The 13,955-nt window shown below is 37.0% G+C and overlaps 1 protein-coding gene across 2 annotated transcripts in view; it reads left to right on the top strand.

The window, feature by feature from the left end:
• tgfbr3 (transforming growth factor, beta receptor III) overlaps nt 1-13,955 on the top strand; it is a 178,589-nt gene that overhangs the window by 122,428 nt on the left and 42,206 nt on the right. Inside the window, exons 5-7 of one of the 2 annotated variants that reach the window (XM_022675431.2) lie at nt 2,582-2,762; nt 7,975-8,137; nt 10,124-10,271. In XM_022675431.2, coding sequence (XP_022531152.2) covers nt 2,582-2,762; nt 7,975-8,137; nt 10,124-10,271 — 492 coding nt within the window. Of the gene's footprint in view, nt 1-2,581; nt 2,763-7,974; nt 8,138-10,120; nt 10,272-13,955 lie in introns of both variants that reach the window. The other variant, XM_022675429.2, reaches the window with a different exon arrangement.

Below are 13,955 nucleotides of genomic sequence, written 5' to 3'. Positions count from 1 at the left end.
ATATATTATTACAATTATTAACAAAATTAACTCTTTTGTTTTATTTTATTTGTTTTTACCTCATACAAAAGCATCATCTTCTATTCATCCACTTTATTAACCCCTTAAAATGCCTTGTCCTATATACCGACTACAGGTGTAGGTGATACAAAAGACTTTTTTCTGCAGTAAACTAACTTATTTACTTTCTGAAAATTTGAGGGGTTTGAAATCTCCTATAGGACACTTGGAGAAGCTGCCTATTTTCTCTCTACTCCACTTAATAATTCCAGATAAGTAACAGGAATCAACCCAAATTCTGCAGGTTTGAAAATAGATGTAAAAACTGGACAAAAAAAATATCGAAACTAAAGCTTTGTAGGATATTTTATTCAATATATTTTGACATTAGCAGATTTACTTAAATATTTTTTTTTATATGTTCTATTACAATTACAGTTATGATTTTCAGTATTGTTTCTTATCAAACGTGAAAGCTTTTTATTTAATGCTTGAATAGAAATCCTCAAGCTTTAGTGGTGCCTTGCATGTTAAGCCGCACTTACTTTCTAGAGTTTGTTTTTCTACTACAGATCCCTCTCTCAAACAAAGTCTGCTGACTAATCCTGATGTGTACAGTCCAAGGTTCTCAACCAGCCGACTGAAATGGCATTTCTTTAACTTATCTAGTGAGTGGGGCTCTGGTGGGGGTTGACACATGAGGTGTGGTGCCGGGGTGGTTCTATGTAAGTTTTCTTATTGTGAATAAGGGAACATCCAAGTGGCTCATAGAATCATCTAATTCCTGACAACAAAAACTCTCTTCAGCTGATTCACAAGATAATAGATGGATGAATTTGTTTATAGGAAAAGTTGAGACCCAAATGGAAACATAAAATCATGCAAAAAGTGATATTAGGCATACTACTTCACATTCTGTGGAGGGGAAAACTCTGTCAGGATGCTCCAGTGAAGTGGACATGTTGGGTTCTTGTGAATCTATGAATCTACGTTTAGCATTAGCCTAAGAGCTAACCTAGGAGCCTCATAAGCATCTGAACTTCATAACTGTGCCAGAGGACATTTTATGCCACATTTTAAATTTAACGCCTTCATATAAAGACAAATATATAATGAGCTGTGAGATCCAAGGTGAGGGTGATGCCAGGCTATGCTAGGCTTGAGATAGTGTGATCTAATATCTTGATCATTGTAATATATGTGATGATATATGTGTAAAATTAGACACAGTCCCCCACTCATCCCTCACACGAACTGTTCTCCCTCCTGCCTTCGGGAAGAAGGTACCGCAGCATCCGGTCCAGCACGACCAGATTCTGCAACAGCTTCTACCCCCTAGCCATCAGACTCCTCAACTGCAGAGACTGAACTGATGGTTTTTCTGTACATGCACACACACTCTTACCCCACTTACCCCAGAAAATGGAAAGCACTAAAAACCCTACTACCTCACTGGACTCTATTGCACACTGTGTAATAGAGGTAATTACTACCTCACTGGTCTTTTTTGCACACTTTTTGCACACTGCATAATTTGCACACTGTCTTGTTATTTATTATTCTTTGTCTGTATTGTGTTGTATTGTCTGTCTGCACTTTTGTACTGTTGCACTTATTGTTCTGTCTACACTGTGTTTATGTGCACCATGGTCCCTGGAGGAACGTTGTTTCGTTTCACTGTGTACTCTGTATATAGCTGAAATGACAATAAAAACCACTTTGACTTTGACTTTAATTTTGAGTGTGATCTGAGTGTCTCCTGTGACGCACAGTGGTGAGTTATGTAAACAGAGGAAAGTGGACACCGTATTGAGCAAGAGCAGCATGTGTGAAAATACAGAGAGCACATTTGGAGAGGCTTTCAAATAACCACCAGGCCATCAGCCCATCAGAACGGAGCGTAAAGGATGTGAGCTGGAAAGAGGCGGGGTGGACGGTTTAATTTTGGAAAGGGATTTTTTTTTCTTTCCATTTTTTTTCTCTGTTTTTCTTTGTGTTTTTTTTTTGAGGATTTCAGACATTCAAAATTTTTATAGTAAAAAGTAAAATGGGATGTGCGTATCGATACAGCCTCAGGTTTTATGGGAATATCTTTATCAACAAAGAGCGCTTTGTCTCTGCAGCTCTAAAACCTGGGCTGCAATAGTCCAATAAAAAGAACTGTGTCTGTGCTGTAAATCAGGCCTGATTGCACGGCCAGGAACTGCCCTCTGTCTCCTTCACACACACACTTACACACACTCACACACACACTCAAACACACACAAACCCAGGCAATCATGTCAAACTATAATGTGATCGTAAACTTTAAATGTTGTGCAAGCAATTTACTTTAAAATACAGTAAATTCAAAATGTCTATTCAAAATCATTTTACAATATAGGGAACCTATTGTTGGGAACCCACTAAAGCTACAACTTTAACAACTAAAATGGGCATGTTGAGTAAGACCTGTACTGGGCTTAAGACAAGGGATGCACTATTCCATCCAAATTCCAATACAATGCATAAACTTTTCATATGAACTTTTGTCAATGCCAGACACCAATTAAATACCATTGCTGGACTTGTGTGTGTTCAGGTGTCGAAGGGCTCTGATGTGGAGTTTGAGGGGAATTTCTCTCAGTCCTGTGAGGTGAGGGAGGAGGCTCTTCCTCACGGGAACGATCACCTGCTGTCCTGGGCTCAGAGCCACTACCAAGCCGTCACCTCCTTCAGCGAACTGAAGATGTCCCACAACGTCTTCATCAAAGTCGGAGAGGGTGGGTGACACACACACACAATTTCACATCCTCAAGTTCATCAACGTGAGCAACCAACCCAAACCTTTTCACTTTTTCAATCTCTCACTCTAACCTACTTACTTTATCACTCTATCCCACTTTATCATGCACTCTTTCATTCACTCACTCTTTCACTCTCACTGTATCACTCTTTCACTGTTTCACTTGTATCACTTACTCTGTCATTCTCACTCACTTACTCAGTCTATCATTTCCTCACTCAGTGTCCCTCTCTCTTTTAATTTTTTCTTGTTTTTTATTTTCTCTGATTCCTTCTTTGTTATTTCTTTCTTTTTCCTTTCTCCTCTTACGTTTGTGAATTTGATCATTCTTCCATTTTATTTTCTTTCTTTCTTTCTTTCTTTCTTTTTCTTTCTTGTTCATTTTATTCTCTCTTTTTGTTTTTTATTTGTTCTTATGTTCTTTCTTTACTTCATTCTTTTGTTTATTTAATTTATTCTCCAATTTTAAAATCAATTTCTTGTTTCTCACTTTTGTGTTTTCTTTCTTTCTTGTATTTGTTGATGTTTCTGTTCTTTACATTCCATTCCATTCAATAGTATTTAGCAGACACTTTTTTCCAAACCGACTTACAATAATGAGGTACATTAGCAATTGAGGACCTAGAATTAGTCACAACATTTTGATAGTGAGATAGAGAAGAAAGGTGGGGAGCAAGAATTGAGGTTAGAAGTAGTTAGTTAGAGTTAGAGGTGTTAGGAGAGTAAGTGCTTTTTGAAGAGCTCTCTGTTTTCAGGAGTTTTGAACAGGTAGCTAGGGACGCTCCTGCTCTGGCTCCTGTCCTGTTCTCTCTCAGTATAGTTTAGTTTATATCCTCCTCTCTTTAGTTTTTAACATTATCTCGGGGAAAGGGTGCAGCTTCAGAAAACTACAGTTCTACACTTTCCATCAGAGGAGTGATGGAAAAGCAGAGTAAATAGTAGAGAGAGGGAGCTTGGCCTGTGTGTGGGCTTCCTGCCAAACCTGCAGCCTTTCACACCAGTCCCAAACTCAAGGAACAGAATGAGAGAGAGAGAGAGAGAGAGAGAGAGATGGAGTGGGGAGAGGGAAACAGAAATTGTGTGAGTAAAGGGAAAAAAGGGAAGAGAGAAAAAAGAAAGAAAATAGATCTGAACACAGTCAGTCTGGTCGTAGGATCAGGGAATTCTGCAGTTTTCTTCTAATAAAGCTGCACAGGTTTTCACTCTGTTCCCAGGTCAGCCTCTCAGCTGATCACATTATCCACTTGGGAAATTAACCCAGTCTAACAGGAAACTGGACCAGTTAAACTCCTCTGAAGTACAGTGATAAGATTTTCAGCTAAGTCCACAATCTCACGACTCGACTGATCTCATTGAGTGATGGATTTAGGATTCAATTGAGTTGAGTGAATTACACTCATGTGAGGTCACCACCACATGAGGCGACCGTGTCCCATGACTTTTGCCATGTCCCATGGAAGCTAGACAATGATGCACAGACCTACGAGATATGTGTGTGCAGTAGCCTTCTATGGCATATACTTGTCTTACAAACCTCACTCACAAGATAACACCTAACAACGTATACTGGTGTGTGCGTTCCCAAGCCATCCCCTGAGGTAACATGTTAATGGTCATTGGGCGAAGTGGTGATTTGAGGCGGGATATCGGGATATTAGAATTCGTATAGAACTTTTTTTTATATATATTGTCTCTGTTCAATCATCGTATCGTAGTATACTATTTTACGTCAAGTATTTTATTAATATAAAGTTACTACTTAATTACTCCACATGGTGGCGCTAATCAAATGACCCACGTTAAAGGATAGTGGTTGTTAAATTCTGTAAAACTGACACCAATAAATCAATTATTTATTATTTGATATTTACTTATTTAGGAGTATTTTCTATTATTTTCTTCAGTAACACAGACACCATGAATTAACATAGAGCATTATCTTGTGATATATATATATATATATATATATATATATAGAGTATCACAGAATCACAGTATCATAACATCATCATTAACATCACTGTGGGCAACGTATCGTGACAATTTCATATCGTGAGATGCCTTGTGATTCCCACCCCTAGTGGCAGTGATGGTATAGTTACTTTGAAAAAGTAATCCGATTACTGATTACTGATTACTCCTTTAAAAAGTAACTTAGTTACTTTATGGATTACTTGATTTTAAAAGTAACTAAGTTACTTTATTAGTCACTTTCAGCAGCTGCAGACACCACCTCCCGCCACCCTAACATAAAAATTATAAGCAGTTTTGCCAATACTCCCTTTATTGGACAATGCATTTTTAACAGCAACAATGTATCTCCAGACATTTAAAGTTGAACTATTTCCTGAAAAAAATAAGGTTTTTTTAATAAAAATAAAAGACCATTTCTCTTGAATTAACTTGAATTAAACATAAATATTTTTTGTTTATAAAAAAAAAATGTGGTCTTTCTTGATTTCACTAAACATAAATACTTGTTTTTATTAAAAAAATATATAAAATAAGGAAAGTCTTTCCTGACCTGACATATTTAACACTGTAAATCTGAACATTGAACCTGTTGTTCTCTGTAGGGCAGCAAGGAGTGGTTTTATAAAACAAAACCGTGTATATGGTCTAGGCCAGGGATCACATATGCGGATACTAAGTAACGCGTTACTGACATCACTGCCTAGTGGTGATCTTCATTCAACACCATGACCCCACATGGTGAGAAAACCATTTGAGAGGCTTAATTGGACGAGTGAAGATGTAATGCCTGTATCATCTGAAGTAAGAGAGAGAGAAATAAAGAGAGAGAGAAAGAGAGAGAGAGATTAGAGTAAAGAGAGAGTAGGCTGGGTATCATTATAGTTATATATTGTGGTTTTGGCAGTGGTTGGACCCGCTGTGTTTACCTCTGCAAGAGAGCACTGGCTTTTTTATTTTTTCCCCTGATCTCTTTGTAGCGCCGCGTGAGAGCGGACACGTTTCCGATCCACTTTCTACAAAGTGCAGACCCCTACGAGAGAGAGAGAGAGAGAGAGAGAGAGAGAGAGAGAGAGAGAAAGAGGGAGAAAAAGAGAGAGAGAGAGATAGGTGCCAACCTTTGAGTTTATATGCACTGTCTTAGTACTCTGTCTAAAAGTTGGCTGGCCAAATATGGAAGCATCTCTCTCTCTCTCTCTCTCTCTCTCTCTCTCTCTCTCTCTCTCTCTCTCTTTCCCTCTCTCTGTCAGTCTCTCTCTCTCATATGGCTTAGAGAAGAGGCTACTCCTCTCCTCTGTGGAGAAGGCCGAGTCCCTGAGCGCTCAGCGGGAGTCTTTTTGTGCATACGGAGCAAAAGTTAAACATTTTCAACAATAAAGCAGAGCAAGACAATGGCTGTTCTCACCAGTGTTTATACACTGAGCCCAGAGCTTCTCAAACAAACCCACAGTAGAAAGTAGAAAACCATAGTTCATCTTTTTCCGTGTCCTCGTCCTGTGTTTGACACTGTGGCTCCATTGATTTGACATTTTTGGAAAACTCGAAAAACGATTTCAGTATTAACATATTATTAACACACTACACAAGTGCTGGAGGCAGTATCACTTTCACTGTCCGTTATAAGACTACTGCCTACTAGTTTACTCTTTAAATGTGTCCAAACACAACATATTACTCTCTAAATATCAGCACATCCCAACTGTAAATGTGTTTCTGCATTTAAATCACACTATTTGCAGTTTCTGCTATTTTGGAGTGACATTTAATTGGGTTACGTTAGGAAAAGGAGGGGCTTGCTTCTCTTAATCTTTGCTCACAGTGTTCAAATTTCAGAATAAAAGTCTGAAGATAAAACTCTAATAAATACACAATTAACAAATATATAATAATGAAAATGTTAAGTTTTGTTTTTTTCCTGTGCACTGCTGACAAATATTATGCTATTATACTTATTATAAATATCACTTTTAGTCTATCAGAGTTAGACGATAATTGCATTTGCAGCTCAAAAACACTTCAGATGATAATTTTAAAGAAGATTTGTAATATGTAAATAATGTGTAATGGTCATTGTGTATATTGTATGTACGATATATTTTATATAAGAAAGAAAGTATATTTTTGATCCACTCAACCACTGTTGGGCATATTTGTGTTTTTTTATTTATTCATTTTTATTGTTTCTAATTCTCTATGGTAAATTTTCTTTAACATAGAACAAATTCTGAATGATTTAGAAATGTTTTTTATGTTTTTTGTATTTTATCTCAGTTTATATAAAGAACTTTTGTGTTTGAAAGGTGATGTACAGACAACCTTGCTTTGCCTAAATTCATACTCATAAATTCATACAAATATGTAAATTCTATTCATATTTACATCTTAAAGGAAGACATGCAGTATTTGAGTATTTTATGTCATGCGTGACTGTCACCTATAAATATTATTATTTATTTAGGCAAATAAAAATGGGTTAAATTGTCAAAACTTCCCGCAAATTGGCAGTGAGAGTTAAGCTGTGATGGTGATGTAAAACATGCGTAGTAAGCCTTGCCAACAGGAAGCAGAGACGGGGCATGGCAAAAATGATTAACTAATTAAATAAATGAAAATATATATTTAGATAATATATTTGTCTAGTCTCTGTGAACTGGCTATAGAACTGCCAGTGTTATGGTTGAGCTTTTGCTCTGCTTGCTCAGTTTTCTTTCGTCTCCTGAAACTTAGTACTGGAATCCACATAGTACTGGAACTATTTAAGAACTGACATTCCATGTTAGCACTCTCACACTCCATACCAGCACTACTGCATGTACGTTTACTATTGTACCCACTTGAATTCCTCCTACGACTGTGACATTTAAATAACTGGATGCACTTGTTCGCTTTACCAGCCTTAAGCTTTTATTTCTATATATTTGCACTATTATTTATACATTAATGTTTATAATGTTTCTAACTCTGTTTAAACTGGTACTGTCATACGTTCTTTAATCTCCCCATCATACCTAACTGGGACACTCTCACTCTTATATTGCACTATTGTCTTGTGTCTCTTGTTTTAAGTATGTCTATATCTGTGACTTTGTTGTATTGTACATTTAGTGTCTCTCATTATTTTATTGTTTATATGTATGATTTCAATTCTCTGTACAGTGTGTCCTGTACATATTCAGTATTGAAAATAAAACTTCTTGACTTGAATCTCTGTATTACAGACACTGTGTTCTCCGACTCCTGCAAGATCGACAACAAGTTCCTGTCTCTGAACTACCTGGCCAGTTATGAGGAGCCCCAGTCATCCACAGGCTGCGTCCTGTCCGGCCCCGACCCCCGGCAGGAGGTTCACATCATCGAACTGCAGACCCCCAACTCCAGCAGGTGGGGAGAGTCTCTTATTAATCATTAATTAATAAAAACTGATTTTACATAATCTATGTAGTGTAATGCTACACTCCCAAACTTAAGCTATTTAAGATTGAACAAACTCTTCCATCACGATAATGTTGATATCGCAATATTGTAATTCTGCGATACTTAATATATCACAAGACAATTTTCTATAATACTTCACACTGTCTGTGTTCCTGAAAATAATAAAATACTGATAATAAGTAAATACCAGCAATTATGGATTTATTGGTGTCAGTTTTACAGAATTTAACAACCAACATTCTTCACCACAGGTTTACCCTGTTCAATAGATTAGTGCACCACATAGAGTAACTGTAGTAAGTCAAAATGGTGGTGAGTCTTATGTAGTTTAGAGCAAATATGTTTTAATAACAATATCTATATTTGACACCATATATCATTAAAGTATCGCAAACGAAAACTATATGATATATCGCAATATTGATATTTTGTATTGTCCCCTACTTGTGTTGTTAACTTTTCAGACGTGTGTAAATGAATGGTTCTATAGTTTATGCTGATCTTGATATTGTTAATAATGTTTTGCTTAGCAAGGAGAGACATTAACGTGAATGAGGTGAAAGGTTAACTTAGTGTTGGTGGAAGAAAAAAAAAAAAAAAAAATATATATATATATATATATATATAATATAAAAAAAAAATATATATATATATATATATATATATATATATATATATATATATATATATATATATATATATTTATGTATTTATTTATTTATTATATTTAGGGTATAAGAAATTGAATTCCAATGTCAGATTTTTAAAAATAAAAATTTTAAATACTTTAATTTACAAAAAGATGTAAATGCATTGCTCTTTAGCTATATTGATATGATAATGATATATATCATTTTATAACAAAATGATCTTATAAGGACAATAAAATCAATAATTGCAATACTTTTTGGAACAGAATGTCACAATAGTAGAACCCTAAATTTGAAAAAAGGAAGGACAGTATGGAATTAATTATTAATTGCACTTTTATTCCAAGTTAAATTTAGTTTGTTTTTATTGAGAACTAGTAATGCAGTAATAAAAATAATAAATAATAATAATAAATAAATAAAGATGGGATTATAACGGGGTGATATCAAAAGATAATAAATCACTGTAAATAATATACAGTGATTATTTATATAGAAACATTGTTGCCTGCAGCTTGACTATAAAATAAATGACTATATAATGTATAATGACTACCGTATATACAATATAGTTATTATACGTATAATATAAACTTGCTATAATATAAAACTTGCTATAAAATAAGACATTTAAAGCACAGAATAGAAAAATATTTTATATTATGTTTATGTTTACCTGCGTTGTTTTAAAGTTAACTTTCAAAGTTCTTCTGGTTTATTTTGGTGGTGAAATTTGTGAACTTGTGTGGTCTTTTATAAAATCAGTGCATGAAGTAATCCAGTCTAATGTTCCTGAGGTTGAGATCAGATTGGCTGAAAGTCTTTTATTGATCTAATTGTTATTAAGTTGTTGCAGGTGTGTGTTACTCTGTATATGTGTGTGTGTGTGTGTGGATTAATTTGTTCATTAAGTGGAAGTGGGTTTGTGTTGTGTGTGTTTGTGTATATTGAGTTTATTTAGAGTTAGATTGAATCAGGGACAGTGGTATTATCTCTCAGCGCTCGCTGATATCCTCCTGCGCTCTGATTGCACACTGTTGCCCAACTATGAGTCAGAAATCCCAGAAAGCCGTGTGAGATATATTGGAGATTGAGCTGGAGAGTGTGTGTGAGCGCTGCGTTATGCGGTGTGTTGCGCACATGTCCTGCTTTTCTGGGAAGATGTCCAGTTTTTTAATCAGTTGGCCAGACAGAGAAGCATGTTAATACTGAAGACGATTTCTTATTGCTCTCTTTCTCTCTCTCTCTCTCTCTCTCTCTCTCTCTCTCTCTCTCTCAGCAGTGCGTTCCAGGTGGACGTGACGGTGGATTTGAGGCCCTCAGAGGATGACATGCCTCTGCATCGTGACGTGACGTTGCTGCTCAGATGTGAGAAGTCGGTGAACTGGGTGATTGATGTCCACAGCGTCCTAGGAAAACTGCACATAGTGGTACGTAGCGTACACTTTAAATACATACAGACACAAGCACTTCCACTGTGATTATGAGCTCGCTGATTCAAATCCTGGTCATGCAGCTTGCCATCAACTGCCTGAGCCCTGGGAGAGCACCATTTGCCTTGCTCTCTTTGGGTGGGTAGATGGCAGGAGGGATTTTTGACAAAGGTTTGTACTCGTTATCATGTTTCACTACAACCCAAGTCAATTTCACACCAGACTTCTCCTTTAAGATGAGTTGGGGTCAATCAAAGTATTCTCTGGATAGTAGAGACAGTTACTCCTTCAGGACAAATTATTTTTTAATACCCCTGATTTGAGAAGAAACAATGAAAGAGCAGGTGTCCCAGAGCTTGTGTGATTTTCTTCAGATGGGTCAGAACTCTCTTCATCTCCTTCCAAATTCCAGAGTCACTTTTTGACTGCTAGCTTTGGCTTTCTGTGTCTGAAGGTCTGAAGGTCTACGACATGTTGATTTCAAGACAGGCCTGACAGCCATGTTTCCCCACAGAGCGCCTCAAACCCATAAACCCTCTGAAACACTCTGAAGAGTGACAGTGCAGTAGCTCTTCTTTATAAAGGACGCAGACTGACTGACAGACAGACTGACAGACAGACAGACAGGCTGCTACAGGGCCGGAGGGGACGGACTGTGAAATCTCTTGCTGACAGGTTTGGCGTGAGCAATGGCACGGCGTAGGGTGGCTGCACTGTTCTCGGGCCAGATCCTGCAGAGGATTATTATTGTTGCTTTTGTGCCGGCCATGCTTACCATCCTCTCAGACAGTGTTTCTGTTTTAGAGGTTTTAACTGAAAGTACAGCACAGATTTCCTAAATCGCAGTCCAAATACATGTCTGCTGTGTTTGAGGATTATGAGGAATTGCTTATGGGACAGTAGATGTGGACAGCATATACCACGTTTCCTGTTTGGGTTACTAATAATGGCAATACACAAGGATTAGGCATGTTTTCTATACAAATAATGCAGAGTTATGCAGAAATAAGCAAAATTAACACAACGCAACAAAAAGCTGGAAAAGTAAGTGTTTCTAATAAAAAACAGCTGCAACAGGAGTAATATAAAACTAAAAAAGGGAAAGTTTGTGAATTAAGTTTAAGTAAGCTGGCTTGAAAAAAATGCAAGTTCTTTGAGTACATCATGTTTCTAGCTAAAAAATGTGACCTGTAAAGTATGTGGACAATTTCAGAGAAATTCCTGAGCAAAAAGGACAAGGCCCACAGTCAATACTGTATGCTGGTGATTAGGGGTGTGCCATATTGCATCGTACGTGATAATATTGCCAATTTTTTTCAATATCGTGTACGATATTGTACCCTGAAATATCGCACCATATCACCCACCCCTATTTATCACATCAGGATACTACTTTTTTGCTGTTTTTAGCAAAAGAAAAATTCACACTGTTCTCATTTCCCATTTTATATCTACTAGAGACAGATTCTATCTTCCAGTATCATTTTTTTTACTTTAATACTGGATATATAAAGATATGTAGAGCGCATTATTAGTAGCATGACATTCTTGATCTTTGACTTCTGTTACAAATTAATGTTACTGCTTAATTTCTTGTATTTTTTAAAATCTCAGTTAAGGGTGTGCCATATCATACCGTATGCAATAATAAAATTTAATATTCATTTTGGTGCAGTAGTGTTTTTTTTTAAATATTTTTTTATTCAGTATTCCATCATATCGGCAAGAGTATCGTTATTGCGAAATACCATTAAATATCGTGATATTATTTTAGGGCCATATCGCCCACCTCTACTGGTGATCTTCTGGCCCTCAGGTGTCAATGCTTTATAAACAGAATGTACTGATTCTGTACTGGAAATCACTGCATGGATGGGCTCAGGAACTCTTCCAGAATTAATTACTGTCTGTGAACACAGTTCACCATATTGTAATCCACAAATGCAGGTTTTTAAATGTCTTTTCTAGGCCAAAACTTATTTAAAATTTTGACATTGTATTGATTTCCAACTTTTTGTGACTTAAGACCCACTTAACCCACCACAAATTCTTTTTTTACGCCCCCAGTATATTTTAATTGCTATTTAAAACCAAATACAGCATGAGCATCAGCTTCATAGTTTTTTTGGTTTTGTGCACATAAAGCCTAGTGCTAGCTACTACCTGTGTTATTCTCTTAGTTTGGATTTATGCTTGTTTTTCTCAGCTCTCTCTGTAATTGGCTGCTTCACATGTAGATGGTCTTTTTGTAAAGAAAAAAAAATCAGTTTTTAAAGGTCACCTTCCGCGAAAATCCGATTTTTCTTGTTTTTTGTGGAATACAGTAGGTCTCTCCGAGTTGAATGTGTACACCTGCACATTAAACTGTTTTGCAGCCCCCATTGTCTGCAGGAGCTAAGCAAAGAAATCCCCCCTCCCCCCCTCCGAAAAACGGGTGAATTTTGAATTATCTTTCTGCGTACGTAGGCAGAAACTCACAGACCAGCCCACCTTGGCTCGAGAAACTCCCAGAGGCGGAGCTGAAGCGACGCAACATCACCGCTCATCAGTTAGGAGGTGGGAGGCAGTGAGCGGCAGAGCGGTGGAGGGGCGTCGCAGTGCTCCTAGCCAATCAGAGGAGAGATATTTGCATGCTGTTTGCATGTATGAATATTCATGAGCAAAGCTGGAATCCGGTCATTTTGGACACACCCCTAAAACAGTCCATTAAAAAAGAGCTATACAGAGACACCTGAGCACTTTTTTTTTACAAAAACGGCTCACATGTCATTCATTCATACTAGAGACCACAACTAGACATTTTAAAATGAAAGAAAAAACGACGGAAGGTGAGCTTTAACCATTTTATCATAATGTGTAAAACACATACCACAGGACAGCTGCTTCACTCAGATTCTCACATAGTTAACTTGCATGTTAATCTTCTTACCAGATAGCTCTGCTTGTCACGTGACTGTACTACTGTACTGTGCTTACCCAACATGACCTAAACAGGTTTTGTTTTGCAAATAAATTGACTAAATGTCTGTCACATCTTAAATTACATTTACTGAACTATCTATGTATTGGAAGTTGAAAAAAAAAATGGTCTAGTATCTCTGCACCATAGGTGGATACCACTGGTATAGATGTTTAGATGCTGTTTGTTCATGAGCATATTTTAAGAATGAGTGTTTTTTATTATTTATTAGATAAAGGTAAATATGATGCAGTCGAATACTTTGATTGATAGCTAGTTGATGTTGAATTAGATTTATCAACATTAGATATATTTATTAGATTTTATTTAAGAATTTATTCAGAAACTCATGTAGACTAGATTTGTACATGGGTGTTTATACAGTATATATGCGTGTGTGAATGGACCACAGGACAAATAGTGCATAAAGAACGCAGACTATGTCAGTGAAATGATCTCTTCATAAAAATCCTGCTACTGTGAGTCCGGCTACAATCTGGCCGGGGCACGTCTGCCAGGCTGGCATGTGAGTGTGAGAAATGGAGTGTGGGAAAAGTGCACAGAGGGGTTATACCCCTACGCCCCCTGCGCCCCCCTCCAATTACTAGTAAAGAAGATCCGGGAACAAATCCGGAATCCCTGCGTAATCTGACACATCGGATCCTCCGCTGATTAGACAGCGTGTCTCGGCCGTGGGTTTGGACAGCCCAGAGAAACAGAAG

Source organism: Astyanax mexicanus, chromosome 5, assembly GCF_023375975.1.
Source record: "Astyanax mexicanus isolate ESR-SI-001 chromosome 5, AstMex3_surface, whole genome shotgun sequence".
Taxonomy (NCBI): domain Eukaryota; kingdom Metazoa; phylum Chordata; class Actinopteri; order Characiformes; family Acestrorhamphidae; genus Astyanax; species Astyanax mexicanus.
This window is presented reverse-complemented; position numbering and strand designations above follow the sequence as displayed.